This window comes from Mesocricetus auratus, unplaced genomic scaffold (assembly GCF_017639785.1).
Source record: "Mesocricetus auratus isolate SY011 unplaced genomic scaffold, BCM_Maur_2.0 Super-Scaffold_100014, whole genome shotgun sequence".
NCBI lineage: Eukaryota > Metazoa > Chordata > Mammalia > Rodentia > Cricetidae > Mesocricetus > Mesocricetus auratus.
In genome coordinates, this window is record NW_024429197.1 from 41,122,276 (window position 1) to 41,139,740 (window position 17,465).

At 41.2% G+C, this 17,465-nt stretch overlaps 1 protein-coding gene across 6 annotated transcripts in view; it reads right to left on the reverse strand.

The window, feature by feature from the left end:
* The window catches only part of Patj (PATJ crumbs cell polarity complex component), a 309,593-nt gene that overhangs the window by 125,731 nt on the left and 166,397 nt on the right, over positions 1–17,465 (reverse strand). For all 6 annotated transcript variants that reach the window (XM_040757130.1, XM_040757131.1, XM_040757129.1 and 3 more), the window contains one exon: positions 2,559–2,650. In XM_040757130.1, coding sequence (XP_040613064.1) covers positions 2,559–2,650 — 92 coding nt within the window. The remainder of the gene's footprint in view (positions 1–2,558; positions 2,651–17,465) is intronic.

The following is a 17,465-nucleotide window of genomic DNA, read 5'->3' on the forward strand; positions in this document are numbered from 1 at the left end:
CCGCTCTCGGCTCTCCAGGAGCAGAGCTGAACTGTAGCAACTTCGCCCGAGAAACCTCCTGCGGAGCAAAACTGCTACACTAGGCGAACATCCCCAGCTGGAAGACCCTGTCCTGCCGGAGCGGAGCTGATACACCGGAGAAGCCTTTCTCTGAGGCAAGGCTGTAAGCTGCCAAGCTTACTGCAACCTGTGGTGGTCCTTGGCTCCCGAGCTCCAGGATACCTTTCCACCTGAGCTGTGTAACACTCAGTATCCTTGGCTCCCGAGCTCCAGGATACCTTTCCACCTGAACTGTGTAACACTGAGTATTCTGTGACTCCCGAGTGCCAGAATACCTGACCCACTCCTGTTCCATCCTGTCCCGACCCATCCCGACGAAACGCTTACAGTGTGGAAGAGAGTAAGAGGCATCCCGGGAAACCAGGAAGACAGAGGGTGATTCTGGGATCAGGCGCATTTGTTTGCTTTGTCTGTTTTACTCTCTTTGTGGTGCTGAGGATGGAACCGAGAGCCTCATGTATGTTCGCAGGCAAGCAGTCTAAGCTACAACTCCATTCCAAGTGCATCTTTTAAATTTTTAAATTATATTTGAAGTATGCATATGTACATGTGAATGCAGATGTCCAAAGACACCAGAGGTATCTGATCTCCCTGGTGCTGAAATCATAGTTGGTTGTGAATGATCAAATGTGGGTATTGGGAACCAAATTGGGAAAATACCCCAGAACCATCTCTCTAGCCCTGAAGCTCATATTTTTTATAAGAACCCGGTTTCAAGAAAACTAACTCCAAATCCATGAGAAGTGCCTTAATCTTTCAAAGGGTAGTAGCCAGTGATTGACCAACTTTTAAACCTCTCTCTGAAAGGACCCCCTCTTCACATAACCCACACTGGAAATCAAACCTTACAACCCATGAACCCTGTGGGACATACAAACAATACCAAAACGACAGCAGGCACGCATCGGTTTTCAAGCCTGAACCTGTGACTTGAGTGGCTCTCCCTCAATGGACATCTTAGCCTTTTCAGTTACTGATCTTGCTTCAAATCTGCTCACCTTACCATAAGCAAGCTCATTTGAAGCCCCTGGAAATGGGAAGTGCAAGGAAACCCCAAAGAGGACATTGCTGAGGAAGCCTCGGCAATTGACTCAATACACAGATACACACAAGAAGATCTCCTCCTTCAGAAGCCAGAACAAAAAAACCAATCGGGAAGAAAGAGCTGTTAGGTAGGGGAAAGGGAAGCAGCTGGAGGGCTGCGCCAGGAGAACCAACAGTTGAAAGGTGATGTGGGAAGTTTGTTCAGCTGCACCACTGCCCACACTGGGAACAAAATCACCCTCAAATGCCAGTGTTCCCAGTAAGGGGAGGTCTGACTGGTGGTAAGTAGAGCGAAAGGGAAAAACAGTGAACAGTCTTTCAGCACTCATCCTGTACTTCTCATTGTGTTGGCCACTGTATCTGTTTCTTTTGCAGAGCTTGGATGAAACCCAGGGCCTTAGGTATTCTAAGTGCTCTACCACTGAGTTACATCCCAGCCCATATTATTTTCAAAACTTTTGATTTACTTACTTTATTTTATGTGCACAAGTGTTCTGTCTGCATATATATGTACCATGTTCACACCTGGTGCCCAAGGAAGTCAGGAAAAGGGAATTGGATCTCCTGGCACTGGAGCTACAGGTGGTTGTAAGCTACCACATGGATGCTGGGAATTGATGCGTGTCCTTTGCAAGAGCAGCCCGTGCTTTTAACTATTGAGACATCTCTCCACTCCATTATTTTAAAATGTTGAAATGAAATAATGAAGGTGGTAGTTGCTTTATAGTATCCACTTTAAAAATGATAATGGCAGGGGGCTAGAGAGATGGCTCAGTGGTTAAGAGCACCCACTGGCTGCTCTTCCAGAGGTCCTGAGTTCAATTCCCAGCAACCACATGGTGGCTCACAACCATCTGTAATGAGATCTGGCACCCTCTTCTGGCCTGCAAGTATACATGTAGACAGAATACTGTATATACAATAAATAAATCTTTAAAAAAATTAAAAAATGATAATGGAACTGTAGAGGAGACAGACACCCAGAAATACTTACCAAACATGGTTACTTACACCAGCTACAACTTATCTAAACTTAAATGTCATTTAAATTAAATAACAGAGACTTAATCCCAAACACCACAGAGCTGACTTTCCTAGGCTACATCAATCACCAGCACTTTTTTTCTTAATGAGAATGTCTCATGCAGCAGGCTGCCCTCCAACTCTATGTATACAGGTATGACGTTGAACTTCTGACCGCCCCCGCCCCATCCTCTGCAAGTTGCTGGGATCACAGACACACACTACCATATCTGGTGCTGGGGATGAAGCCGGGATCTAGCACATACTAGCGAGTGTGCTCTGCTACTTCAATCTACCCAGATCCCTGACCAGCACTCCTGTAAGAAGTAGAATACAGTGACTTTTTTAGACAAAGCTAAAATAAAATATTCTTATGCCAATAATTGTCTCTCCAGAGGAGACTATATATTTAGAAGACTAATTTAACTTACCTAATGAAAACCAGTTTGACCCTGCTTGGGGCAGTCTTAATAATGGCAGATGCATTTTGATGACTTCTCCCATAAAGGATTTGATTATTTATCTGTTTGGGAAAAATAAAATACTTGTAAAAATACAACTCGTATAGTTTATACAACGAATATACACATATATATACATATGTAATGCTTGTGATTAAACAATAAAGTTTTCACTTTTAAGTGTGTGTATAGGATTCATTAATGGTAGAAGTTTCAATATTCTTTGTACACAGATTCACAAGAGAACTCTAAGCAACTATGAAAAGTCTCCTAAACTCAGCTGTGGCTACAGAGAATAAAGGACTAAACTCCTTGACCCTGTTGCTAAACTTTATGAGAATGGTAGCTGAGCTCAATGCAAAGTTTTACAACAGATACTTCATTTTCTATGGCTTTTCCAGATTCCTAAAGAATGTAGAAAACAGACCAACTCCAGTATATACAGAGCTCAGGAAGTCCATTTAACATTACACAGGAGATAAATATTATATACCTGCTTTAAGTTGAAGTTTAGGTCAACTAATTTTACATCTTGCTGCAGACAACCAATGAGTCATCTGCTCATGTCCAAGGTATACTGGAATTATAGTTTGACTGGAGTCACCTTTATATGACAGAACAGTAAGTAGATCTAAACTGTTTTCATTTCAAATCTTCCCACTGATTTACATTATACAACACTTACAATTATTCTCTCTTACCATCCATCCAGTTCTGCTCTCCCCATCTGTTTGATAAGGAACTAGTTACCCGTACTGTTACTTTATCCCTAGGTAGCTGTGGCCCTGATAACTACTACAATCTTAGAATTATATTCAAGAACTGGAGTCTTGAAATTAGTGTTTAATCCATCAGCCCTTGATGTCTCTGTAATATTGAATCTGGAGACACAATTCATGCATCTTTGAAAACACTGTTTCATCACTGTGGTTACAATGAAAAAGCAAAGGGAAATTGTCAAAGGACGGGAGGGAAGCAGAATACTTTTAACTGTCTTTGGAAGCCAGTCCACCCCTGTGCCTAGGGAGGTACAGCCATGGCTAGCAGGCAACTTTTCCACTCTGCCTCCTATTCTGTTGTGTTTTGTTCCTGGCTGAGCTCATTAGTATCAGAGAAATGCACTGACTCCCACACTCCCAGTTATTTCTGACTTGCTTTCCTGTTCAATAAAGGAATTCAAGCAGCTGCTCCAAAGTGGTCCTGAGCAGCTGTCACAGATCATGGACATGATCTTAATACCTGAAGGAATTCTGCATTCATATATTCTGACACTCATCTTTTCTGCTGCTAAACTTTAATAGTCATGCATTTAATAATGTGATTATACCCCAGATTTCCAATTCTCATACAAATGTACTAATGCTTTCATGGTTTAATTTCCCATACAGAAACACACACACACACACACACACACACACACACACACACACACACACACACAGAGAGGGGGGGGCACAAATAGAAAGACACACTGTTTCCTTCCTTTCCACTTCCTGTTTTTCCTCCTTGGTGCTGGAGATTAAACACAGGCCCTTTCACACACTAAATATGTACAGCCCCCACATAGCTGGACACCAAACTAAATATCATCTTCTCCAACTCAGTCATCAGGCAAAGGCTCTAACAGTAATGAGAAACACTCTGACAGAACAGTGCCATGTCTGCTGCTGCTGCTGCTTTCTGCAGTGCCGGCAACTGTGGCCTTGACTGTGGGGACAGCTGCTCCCTGGCAGTGCTTAGGAAGTGCTACAAGTGGAAAACGGGAAACAGAGCAAGCAGCTCTAGACACAGGGGAGCCAGACTTTACTAGATTAAATCTAAAGGGGAGACTAAGATCTCTAGACAAAAACAAAAGCACTTCCTTCTGACTTTAAAAATGATGTAGCCGAGACCGGTGAGATGGCTTAGTGAGTAAAGGCACTTACACGTCTGAAGATCTGAATTTGATACCTGGGACTCACATGGTGGAAAGTGAGAACAGACTCCCACAAGCTGATTTCTAACACACACACCACACACCACACACCACACACACACACACACCACGCACCACACACACACACACACCCCTGCACACAGTCGTGTGGAAATTAGAGCACTATCAATCAATTGGATTGGTAGCATTACGGGAGGCACATGATCCGATGTGGTAGTTCATTCCTGTAATCCTAGCACTGGCAAGAGTGAGGCAAGAGGATTCAGAGTTTGAAGTCAGCCTGGGCTACAGCAAGAGGCTCTGCTTACCAGAGGGAGTGGCAAGGAAGGAAGGAAAGGAAGAAGTGGGAAGAAGAGAAAAGATGGGAGGAAGAAGGGAGATAGAAGAGAGAGAATCTCTCTGCTATGGGAGGATACAGCAATAAGGAGGCTGTCTGTCTGCGAACCAGGAAGGAAGCTTCACCAAGGTCCAGTTTGGTACCATGATTCAGGTTTCCCATCCTCCACAACTATGAGGGAGGAAGGGACAGAGGGAGGGAGGGAGGGAGACAGGGAGGGAGGGAGAGAGGCTCAGCCACATTGGCATTTGTTATAGTCAGTCAAAGTGGCAATGGCAATTGCTTGAACTATTTCTGCTCTTTGAAATGGAATAACTCCACTGATGCAGCTTCTTGTCATTCTAAATATCTACATTAACCCTAACCTTCTTTACAGTCTCAGAGACGGATGCTCTCAGATACCCAGATCTTTGCCTTGGCAAACACAAAGAAGAAAAAGGAGACAGACTTTCTGTCCACAGGCAATTTCGATGAGACATTTATTATTATCATTATTATTATTATTATTTTGGTGCTGGAAATTGAACCTAGGGTCTCACACATGCTGAATAGGTGCTCTACCATTCAGCCATACCTCCAGCCCAATCTTTCTCTGTAACTATCATCTCTATGCCTGCCTATCTCTATCTATCTATCTATCTATCTATCTATCTATCTATCTATCATCCATCTACCTACCTACCCACCTATCATCATCATCTAATCATTTATTTAGAGATCAGGTCTCACTGTGTAGCTTAGGCTGACTTTGAATTTGTCGTGTAGTTCATGCTGGCTGTCAAGTGTGATGTTCCTGCCTCAACCTCCTGAGCACTGTGATTAAAGGTGTTCATCACTGCCCCCTCCACCACACCTTCTATGTGCCTGGCCAGGCACTCTGGTTTGCTGAGTTGCCTTTAGGTCCCTATTCTTATCACTGACAATGGGGGACTTCTGTAACTCTCCAGATACTAACTTATGTCTCAGCTCTTGACCCCCGGTCCCAGAAAAGCAATAATAGGTATATTTGGTGAATTAATTTTCTTCCAGGCTCTGAAATTCAAATCCCATTCATGAACAAATTATAGCAATTCTGGATTCCAAGGCCCCAGACAACAGCCATGCCTGCATTTTCAAAGCTAGTGAGTCACACTGCAGGTTTCCATGCACAGGATTTCCCCCTCAGGGGTGGCCTTCTGTCTCCACAGTGAGGAAAAACAAGATCTTAATATGGGGGCAGTTCTGACAACGTTGGGGTCATTAGCTCCAGCATTTGTAGTTTGCAGCAGAAGTAGAATTAGGATTAATCTAGTGCAGAATCAGCCAAAATAAATGGAGGTAAATCCTTTTCTAACACTGCACAAATTTCATGTTAAAAGTCTTTAATGAGATTTGTTTTCATCAAATTAATTATGCAAAAATATTAAAGTGAAACGTTTTCAACTATTCCTAATTTTCCATAGTTTGTCTGAACAGGAATATAAATTTATGCTGAAAGCAGCTCAATTAAATCTACTCAAATGACATATCAAATTGGAAGTAAAAGTTAATTAACTTAAGCTAGAGTTGAAAATATTAATTATACAAAATTAGAATTTAGTTCAAGAAACAGATTTGTCCAAGGTTTGAACATCATGTCATAATTTATGACACTCAACCATCTCCCACCCATGCTTCCTTTTTGAAAGCAAAATGATGTATTATACAAGCTGGTAAACTATTATTAGGGAGCTGAACTGAAACTCATTATGCCAGTGGCTGATAATGAAATCTGAGTCCTTCCCCCATCTTTACTTCGAACATCTGAGCATCATATTTTAAGACATTAGAATCTATACTTTGACTTTTAAAACAACCTTTACTGAATATAAATCACAAGGAAGAAAATCAATACATTATATTTATAACCATCATGCCTATTAAAATTTTGGTACTGAAGACAAAACCCAGTACATGAACTACAAGTGTTCATCCAAGAAAGAACATTTTAAACTTCTAAACTTTATTTTGAGACAAGTTCTTAACGGACTGCCTTAGATTACAGGCAAATAGCACCAAACCTAGTTGCCAGTTAAAGTTTGATCAAACAATTCCATTTTTATGGTTCTGTACTAAAAAAGGTTAAAACTTAGGCAATAAAATGTCACCCTCACTATACTTTGAATTAAGAAGCAGGATACCTGTGGGTTTCCCCACCTGTTATCATGGCGACAATGGAGAACAATCACCCTAAAAAGAAATGGTGAAGGTGACATCTCGATGCATGGTATTTAGCGGAAAATGTATCAGATAAGCACTTCTAAAATAAAGGCTTCCGTGTGGGTCTAAAGAACTATATCCCATATGTGGGCTATGTGGTGGCAGTTTTTGGTATCAGTATTTTAACATTTTTATCACATTTTATTTATTGTGTGTGTACATACACACATATATGCCTGTCTGTCACAACATGAACATGGAGGCATTAATGTAGTCCTTTCCCTCCACCATGGGCTCTGGGGGGTCCAGTCCAGGTCTAATGTGTGTGGCAAGTGCTTTTCCCACTGATCATCTGCATGATGGTATATGCTTGTGATCACAGCATAGGGAGGCTGACAGAGGTTTGTGGGCTGGAAGTTAGCCTGGGCTACTTTGTGACATCTGTCTGTAATCAGAAAAAAATAATCACATTGATTTCTTCCTTAAAAGTAAAGAAATAAATAAAAAGAGGAAAGGGAGAGAAGCTAGAAGGTGTCCTATTACCTTCCTACAATAGGAAAGGCTAAATAATGTAATCTACCTTTAACAAGAATTGTTATTAATACTGCAAAAAAATGATTGCTTGCCAGGAATTGAAGATACCTCAACATAATCTTTGGGTATGTGTCTTTTGTGTGTGTACACATGTTCATGTGTACTTGTGCAGGTGAATACATGTGGTGACCAGGGGCCAACCTGGGCTTAATAATTTTGTTATTATTTGTGGTGGTGGTGGTGATGGTGTGTGTGTGTGTGGCTAACCTGGGATTAATAATTTTGTTATTATTTGTGGTAGTGGTGGTGGTGGTGGTGGTGGTGGTGGTGGTGGTGGTGGTGGTGTGTGTGTGTGTGTGTGTGTGTGTGTGTGTGTGTGTGTGTGTGTAGGCCACAGGGGCCAGAAACATTGGTGTGTGTGTGGCCAACTTGGGCTTAATAATTTTGCTATTATTTGTGGTGGTGGTGGTGGTGGTGGTGGTGGTGGTGGTGGTGGTGGTGGTGGTGGTGGTGGTGGTGGTGGTGTGTGTGTGTGTGTGTGTGTGTGTGTGTGTGTGTGTGTGTGTGTGTAGGCCACAGGGGCCAGAAACATTCTATCTCTTGGAGCTGGAGTTGTAGGCAGCTGTGAGCTGCATGATGTGGGTTCTGGGAACCAAACTCTTGTCCTGAGAAGAGCAAGCACTCACTCTTGACCTATCTCTCCAGCCCCATACTTGTTTTTAGAGTCAGGTTTCTCACCTGGACCTGGGCTCTATCAGTAGGCTAAGCTGGCTAGCAGTGAGCCCAGGGATTTGTCCTCTGCCTTCACCTTCTCTGCACTGCTACTACAGGGACTTGCCACCCCAACTGATAGTTTATATGGTGCTTGGAACTAAACTCAGATCCTTAATGCTTGTGTGGCAAGCATTTTACCAAATGAGCTGTCTCTCCAGCCCAGGCATAACTCTTAATGGAAATCTTAGCCAGATAAGCAAATAGGACTCAGGTTACTAGCAACCTGGAATTCCTTTATCGAGAATATTAAGTTTGGTGTGGTGGCATAGGCAGGTGGATCTCTGTGAGTTCAAGGCCAGCTTGATATACACAGCAAGCTACAGGCCAGCCAGAGGTACATATCTCAAACAAACAAAAACCAAACAATCAAACAAAAAGAATATCAAGGTACTATGCCCTGTAGTAGCAATGTTTGGCCTAAGGTTTCCTTCTTTCTTACAAAAAAGTGGACATTAGAAATCTACTCCAATTCTTAGTTGCTATATTTTCCTTATACTCAAAATGCTTTATAATTCCCTTTACAGGCATTCAAAAATGCAATCACCAAGACTCTCCTAACTCACCTCCTTAGAGTTTCAGTCTCTCTCCTTTTAAAAGTGTTCAGATTTTATTAGCACTGTGTGTATGGTGTGTGTCTGTGTGCCTGAGCCCCCTTGGAGGTGTATGTACCACATACGGAGGACCACTTACAGGAGTAGACTCTCCTTTCACTGTGGGTTCTGGAGATTAAACTGAGGTCATACATGACTGGCAAGCACTTCTACCCAATGAGCCATCTCCCTGTGCCCAGTTTCTCATTAACAGTCACCTTATTAAAAAGCTGTCGTGCAGAGGCACGACGCCATCCTTGTCACCTAAGAATATTTAGCACACACCTCATATAGTCTAGCGCTGCCCTGCAGCACAAGCCCTCAGACAGAAGGGCCTGTGTTGGTGCAATGAGGACATGGAGACTCATGAGCTCAATGCCTTATAACAGAGTTTAAGGTATGAAGTGATCCTGCCAGAATGCAGGCCCGAGTCTCTAGTCCCAAAGCCTGTGGCTACCAAAACGTGTCACAAGAGTACTCATTAGGTGTCAGGGAGCTCCTAGGCTTCTCTTAATCCTTAATGTAATCAATCAGCCATATCCCATCACAAACAAATCCCAACCCAGGCAAAAAAATGTCCCCACCTTCCAATTCTCAGCATGGCAAAGGTAGAGGAAATTTCAAACACTCACCACCCACCCAGCCCTCACTCATTCTCCTGTAAGCAACTCTAGTCACCAAAAGTTAAAAAGTACAACAAAGTAAAAGGGTGACTGGTTAGGAAGAGAATGGGAATCAGGAGGAGGGGACAAGAGAAGGTAATGGGGGCAAATATGATCAGAATACGTTACATAAGTGCATGAAAATGTCATAATGAATCCTGTTACTGTAGCACTTAGAATACACTAATAAACCTTTAAGAAACCCTCTCCTCATCAGAGAATAGCACTATTTCCATACTTCCTTATGTTCATGTACAATATACAAACCCAGAATCTGTTAGATGGCTTAAAGTCTGGTAACATCCATGTTTGCTAGCTTAAGAGGTAAGAATACTATCCATTACATACTGTAGACCCCCATGTCCACATATGCTCTTTTGCTTTCTAAGGTTTCAGATCAAATGTGGTCTGAAATTATTTGATAAAAAACTCTAGAAATAGTCCATACTTTAAAAAACTTGGGTTTTATTGGATCTGGGAGTGGTGGCGCATGCCTTTAATCCTAGCACCCAGGAGGCAGAGGCAGGTGGATATCTGAGTTCCAGGTCAGCCTGGTCTACAGAGCAAGTTCTAAGATGGCCAGCTACACAGAGAAACATGTCTTGAAAAAAAATAAAAGCTTTTGAAATCCAATTACAAACAAGGGCTGATCTGTCCTTTTCATACAGACCATGTCTTTGTTGACCCCGTCTCTACCTCCAGGCTGGCATCATCCTCCCCAGAGACCTCTTTCCACTTTCTTGTTTCAGGGTTCACAAATTGGGTTCTGCACTGCAGATGGAACCAGCCTTTATCCGGGGATCCCCGCTGCACACACCTGTTGCTTGACTACTCAGCTACCAGAGAAATATTCCCAGGCAGATACACTTTACTTAATAACTGCCACAAGCCATGAAACATTATTCTGGTGACTCAGATATCCAAAAGAGTCATGAAATGTTCCCTTTAGAAGAAAACACAGTAACACACTAGAACAGAAAACTCATTTATGAAACTTTTATTATACTACTTTTGTCTCATTGTTATACTTTATGACTCATTGTTAATATTGCACTATGCCTAATTTATAAAGCCAACTTTGTCATGAGTATATATGTATGGGGGGAAATGTAGTATAATCTGGGTATTAAGGTTTATGTCTGCAATCCCAGGTCATGAGGCTAATAATGCAGGACTGGCCTGAGTTTGAACTACCTTTTGTTAGTTAGTGGGTTCTAGGTAAGCATAGATTAGAGAATGAGTCCTTGTCTAAAAAAACAAACCAACCAAACAAAATAAAACAAAGCAATAATGATGGAAATGAGCCTTGTTATGAAAGGCTAGTACTATCTGTGGCTTCAGGCATCTACGAGGGGTCGTGCAATATATCACCTTGGTGTAGGGGGTACACAATTAGCAAAGTGAGAATTCCCATTATTCAAATGCAAACAGATTGTGTGTGTGTGTGTGTGTGTGTGTGTGTGTGTGTGTGTGTGTGTGGTCAACGGAACCCCTCAGAATAACCTCAGTACAGCCTCAAGACAGTAAAAGGAGGTAGATGCTGCATAAAGGAGGGCTGGAAGAGTAGAGTACAACCATCACCAGTCATGCTACACACCAGGAAGAATGGCAGAAACCTGAGACAGGGGAGCCATTGCTTCCAAACAGCGTGTTCCTTCCTGGATGTCTGATCCCCAGGTTTCAATTTTCCTTAATGGGCTGTTTCCAGATAGCTGTTATTAAGGAGGGAGCATACATTCTGCCTGTGTGTGGGACCATCCCATAAAGTCCTAGACTGAAAACAAAAGGGGGGGGGGGGGGAAGAAAAGATAATCTGAGCACTAGTCATCATCTCTCTGCTTCCTGATTGTGACCAGTGACCTCACGTTCCTGTCTAACATCCCTGCAAGATGGGTTATATCCACCTGAACCAAAAACCAAAATAATCCTTCCTTCCTTGAGTTGTTTTTGATATTTTCCTTCCTTGAGTGGCTTTTTTAGGTATTTTGCCATAGAATGAGAACAATGACCAATAGACCTTCATTTTTTTTTCTTTGTTTTCTCTCTAAGGTCTTAAGGTAATTTGGCTCACTGCAGAGATCTCAGAGGTTCTGTGAGAGCAGTAATGAGGACCGTAGCACTAAGCAGTGAACGATTGTTATTCTTTCCATAGAACAGTAAGAGGAGAGACTTCAGCCAAAATATCTCAGTGACAGAAAGACAACGAGGTGCAACTAAATAATTCGGAACTCCTCCCTGAACAAGCTGTCGTCAGAAACAGGCGTGGTAAAAATAGAGTGAAAGACTTCACAGCAGGAAGCTCTGACAGAAAGAACCAGGACACTCAATGCGAACTAGGCAAGAGTTTCTATACCTGAAAATAAACCCAGAAATGAGGGCAAGTTCTTCAATTATGAAGTTCAGAATTCCACAGGCCATGCATGAACAAGTTCAAAGGAGGACTGACTTCCTGCCTTGGTTCTTAAAAGAGAAGCATGATTTTGTCAATTACATTCTTCTTTTAATGAACACAGCAGTATTACAATTTAAGATGGATAATGGAAGTGCAATGTGAGAAACTGAGGCAGGATAGAAAAAGTTCGGGGACCATAGAAAGGAATGGGTGGTGTTCACTTGAGTCTGGTTGAGTCTTTTATCAGCTAGGAGTCCAGAACTTTGACACAACTAACAAAGTTGGCATAAAGAATAGGTTAGATGTGATGGTGCACACCTTTAAACCTGGCACTAAGGAGGCGGAGGCAGAGTTCAAAACTAACCTAGTGTACGTGAAAAACTCCAGGCCAGTCCAGGCTACATAGTGAGACCCATTCTAAAGGGAGGGGGGAGATTAATTACATATGTAGAGACAATATCGGTATTTGAAATAAGAATGTTATATAGAAACTAACCATGCTTAAGGCCTAAGTGCTTGTGACCATTGCGTTTAACCTTATTTTTTCCCAGCTACTAACCTATATATTTCTAAAAATCCTACAAACAAGATTATACATTTTGTTTATAGTCAAAACTTGCCTTAATTTTCTTGTGACCTAGTATTATTTTGTCTTGTCAAAAGAAAAGAAAAAAGGGGTTAGGAGTGTTTCTCAGAAACCCTTTAAACAAGCCGGGTGGTGGTGGCGCACGCCTTTAATCCCAGCACTCGGGAGGCAGAGGCAGGCGGATCTCTGTGAGTTCGAGGCCAGGCTGGACCAACAACCTCCAAAACAATACAGAGAAACCCTGTCTCGTAAAAACCAAAAACAAAAAAACAAAAAACAAAACAAAACCAAAAACAAAACCAAAAACAAAACAAAAAAACCAAACCCTTTAAACAAAGAAAGTAACATCAGAAGCTACTAAAATAATATATATGGCTAATACTAAGTTAAGCATGATTCGAGAGTTCACACCCATGTCCTTAGTGTGAACCTGCTGTTTTCTAAGAGGCATTCTCTCTCCCTTAGTTGCCTGTGTTTATATGTACATTAAAATTTTATTTAAAAATATGTCTGTGTGTGTAATGTTAGAAGCATTTTTGCATGTGTATACATGGAGGACTGACATTAACTTCAGGAGTCTTCCTGCTCTCTATGGTATTGATTGAGGCAAGATCTCTCAATTGAACAATTCAGATAGTCTAGATACCCAGCTTGTTCTAGGTATCCTGTCTCTGCCAACTGAATGCTGGAATTACAGGAAGGTCACTGTTATTGATGGAAAGAAGATGGCCTACAAAGAGAATGGCACTACGACAACAAATCCCTAACACAAAATATCCAAGAAATATGGGACACCATGGAAAGACAAACTTAAGAATAACAGGTATATAAGAAGGTGAAGAAAATCACCTCAAAGGGGCAGAAAATATATTTAACAAAATCAAAGAAGAAAACTTTCTCAACCTATAGAAAGACATGCCAATGAAGGTGCAAGAAGCTTACAGAACACCAAATAGAATAGACCACAAAACAGACCCCTCGCCACATAATAATCAAGACCCAAAACATACAGAATAAAGAAAGAATATAAAGAGCAGCTAAGGAAAAAGGTCAAGTAACATATAAAGGCAAACCTATCAGAATTACACCTGACTTCTCCATGGAAACTATGAAAGCCAGAAGGTCTTAGATAGATATTCTACCAACACTAAGAGACCACGGATGCCAGCCCAGACTACTATATCCAGCAAAGCTTTCAATCACTATTGATGGAGAAAACAAGATATTTCAGGACAAAACCAGATTCAAACAATCCATATCCACTAACCCAGCCCTACAGAAAGTTCTGGAACAAAAACTCCAACCCAAGGCAGTTAACTACAACCAGAAAAACATAGGCAATAGATAATCCCAACTTATCAACAGCCAAAAGAAAAAAGGGGTGGAAATCCACATATAATTCCAACACCAACAACCATTCAAAAACAAACAAGAATGAGCAATCAATGGTTATTAATATCCCTCAATATTAATAGTCTAAACTCGTCCATAAAAAGACACAGGCTAACAGAATGAATTTGAAGATAGAACCCATCCTTCTGCTGCATACAAGAAACACTCCTTAGCCTCAAAGACAGACATTACCTCAGAGTTAAGGATTGGGAAAAGATTTTCCAATCAAATGGATCCAAGAAACAAGCGGGGGTAGCAATACTAATATCTAACAAATTAGACTTTAAAATAAAATTAATCAAGAGATGAAGGAGGACATTTCATACTCATCACAGAAGAATCACAAAATGGGATGACTTTACCTTGGCATGTGTGAAGGTTGGAAGCAGGACCTGTTCATAATACTCATTTGTGTCAGCTTTGATCAATTCAATTTTAAATAGCTTTCAGATATTAAAGCACAAATACAGCTGTTTGTTGAAACAGGGGGCTCAGTTTCTAGTCCTGACTGACCTGGACCTTACTATGTAGACCAGGTTAGCTGTGAACTAAGAGATGTGCCTACCTCTGCCTCCTGAATGCTGAGATTAAAGGAATGTGCCACTACACCTGACCAAATGCAGCTTTAATATATAATATATTCATATCTAAAGTGTCAAAGCCATTTGAAGTCACTGCCACAGTAAAACAAAAACAAAAACCTGGTCAATCAATTCTGCATTACTAGATAGCATCACTTTTGTCAGAAAATTATGGAGAAACATAATTTTATTTCAGTTTTGAAATCCTTTGCTTTTCCTGTGGTTCAGACTACTGTTTCTATACCAGGAGATTTTATTACATGAAGCATCTTAGGGGAAAGGTCTTTCATTAAAAATACTTGGTAAATGCCCCTGGGTGTGGTAGTCTGAATGACATGAGTTTCTGAGTGTAAATTAAAAGCTTTTATCCAAAAGATGCACAGAATCTCGTTATTTACTTACTAGTTTGCAAATCGCAGTCCAAATCACATCTAAGCTTTCCAAAACATTTCAGATCTAATTTGCTGGCGAGGAACAGAGGCTGTGGGCCAGGGCCAACACCAATAGAAGACTGTTTAAAGAGGTGGTAAGCACCTGGGTGAATCGTTTCACTTTTGTGGATTTCTTTTCTGATGAAAACAAGATCACAAGACAAAACCTGACTTCACCCCTAGTGTTATGTCTGTCTCCCTGGAAGGCGTGAAAGGTACTCACACCTTTTCTTTTCCGCTGTACGTACTATACTGGACAGGACTCGGTTCAGGCTATCCTGCAGGTCCCACTGCTCCACACAGCAGCCTAATCCACTGTGCCATCCACTCTGATCTGCCTGCTTCTACTTTAACCCGACTCAGGCTCCCTGCACAGCACCAGTGACCCTGTCTTCCCACACTTGCACTGTACGGAGGGCTATAAATAAATCCTAGATTCATAAGGCAGCACCACGCTCCAGCCTGCACATTTCCTGAGCCTAATTGCTCTGGGAACACCAGTGTTCTAGTGTAAGCCTCATTCTGTGTGCATGGTAATTATATGTTAATGCCTTTTGAAATTAATTCAGTAACCCCACATTTGAATTGAAAGGAGGGGTAAAGGAGCTGAGATTTAATCACACTGTCTTCTGGGAGCCTAATAGGAAATTTCTTTTACACATGAGTTGTGCCATCGACCCACAGAGCTTACCTACTATTCTCTTGCTGCAATGCAATCCAGCACTCCAACAATACTGCAGTACCACAGGCCCCAAACATACACACACACAAGGCTCTGGGAGAAAAGTAGAGTTTCTGACTTAAAAGAAGACAGGCATGTTTTTGATAATTCTTTTACTTGACTTCAGAGTCTTAAGCAAGTGAATCAACTAGAACTAGGAGGCAGTGAGCAAAAGAGTACAGTAACTGTCATGGCCAAGTAATGATGAGACCATGAGCTTACAGTAGAGTGACAAAAATAAGTAAGACACGTAATTGTACCCAATTCAGGGTTGAAGTCATAAAATAACCATATTGTGGGTGAGAGTTAGGAAATACCCATGGTTTGCTTCCATTTCTTAAAAGCCTATTTGCGCAATGTTCCCAGTCATTTAATGCTCTCCGCTTTCCTGGTGCACATCACTCAATTGATTTCTTATTCTCAGCTAGCAGGCACATTCCAATTCCTCATATATTAAACAGAAATGACTACATTTTTCCCCAAGCTATAAAAAGAAACTAGAAAATATTTTCCCATATCAATTTATTTTCTGTCATCCTTGAACTAAAGTCAAGACTGTTAGGAGAGAAGATGGATTTCAATTGCCTAAGATCTGGGTGTTTGTTAAGGTGCTGCATGGAATTATTAAGGAATAAAGACACTGTTCTGACACGATTTCAGAGACACTAGTATCTGAATATAAACATACTAAAAGGACAGAAACACACATATACAGAAATGATAACTTTTGACCCTATCACCTAAAGCATGCCAGAGACTGTGGCAACACCTAGCCTACCATATTCATCACTAACTTCCCCAAAGGAAGGGTTGCTCTGAGCTTGATGCTACCCAACCACTACACAGCTAGCTCTGTGAGAACAGGACCCAGTTCATGCAGTACCTACTATGTGATAGCCCCATTTAAGGGTCTGATGCAAGTAGTACCAACTATAAACCCAAAGAGACTATGAACAAAGCAGTGATATTAATAACAACGACAATGAAGCAATAATGAGAAGTAACATGATGAAATGGTGACTTTCTTAAAATGACCAAGACAAAGGCAATTTTATTCAATCAAGGGAAAGGCCATAAAAATAAGTATATGTCTTTTGAACTTATTTTTAAGTATTTAAGGAAGATAATTGTTAAGTGATTTGAAAAAGCTAAGGCTGAAGAGAGATGGCATGTGACAATAAAATCTGTGTCCCAACACATTTGTATTTTTTGCCATTGGGCAGAAACCAGAGCATCTTTGGGGAGGGTAAAAAGGAGTTGATACAGTCACATTGAATCTACATGATCTCTGCACACATAACTTAATATATGGCTGCATATAGCAAACAGCCAGATCAGAAAGCTACAGGAAGGAAAAGGAGAAGTACAAGGTAAATGTTGTTCTTTTTCACCCCTTGCCTGGCAAACACCTGAAGTTTCTATACATGAAGGAGGAAAGAGGGTTAATTAGCAGTTAACTCTTTGCTATGCTGCATTTTGATGACATCAGAAGACACACAGATTTGATCTCTAAGCTTTCGGCACAGAGGTAATCCTTTTGTAGTTTTCTATTTGATCACTGTTCATCTTTTGATCTAACATGTGGTGGTATCTTATTTGTATTCTAACAAATAAAGCTTGCCTGGAGATCAGAGTTCAGAGCTAGCCATTAGTTAACCGAGGAGGCCAGGCAGTGGTGGCACTCACCTTTAATCCCACCATTTGGGATCTCATGTACTTGGGAGGCATATCCCTTTAATTCCAGCACTAGGGAGGAGAAACAA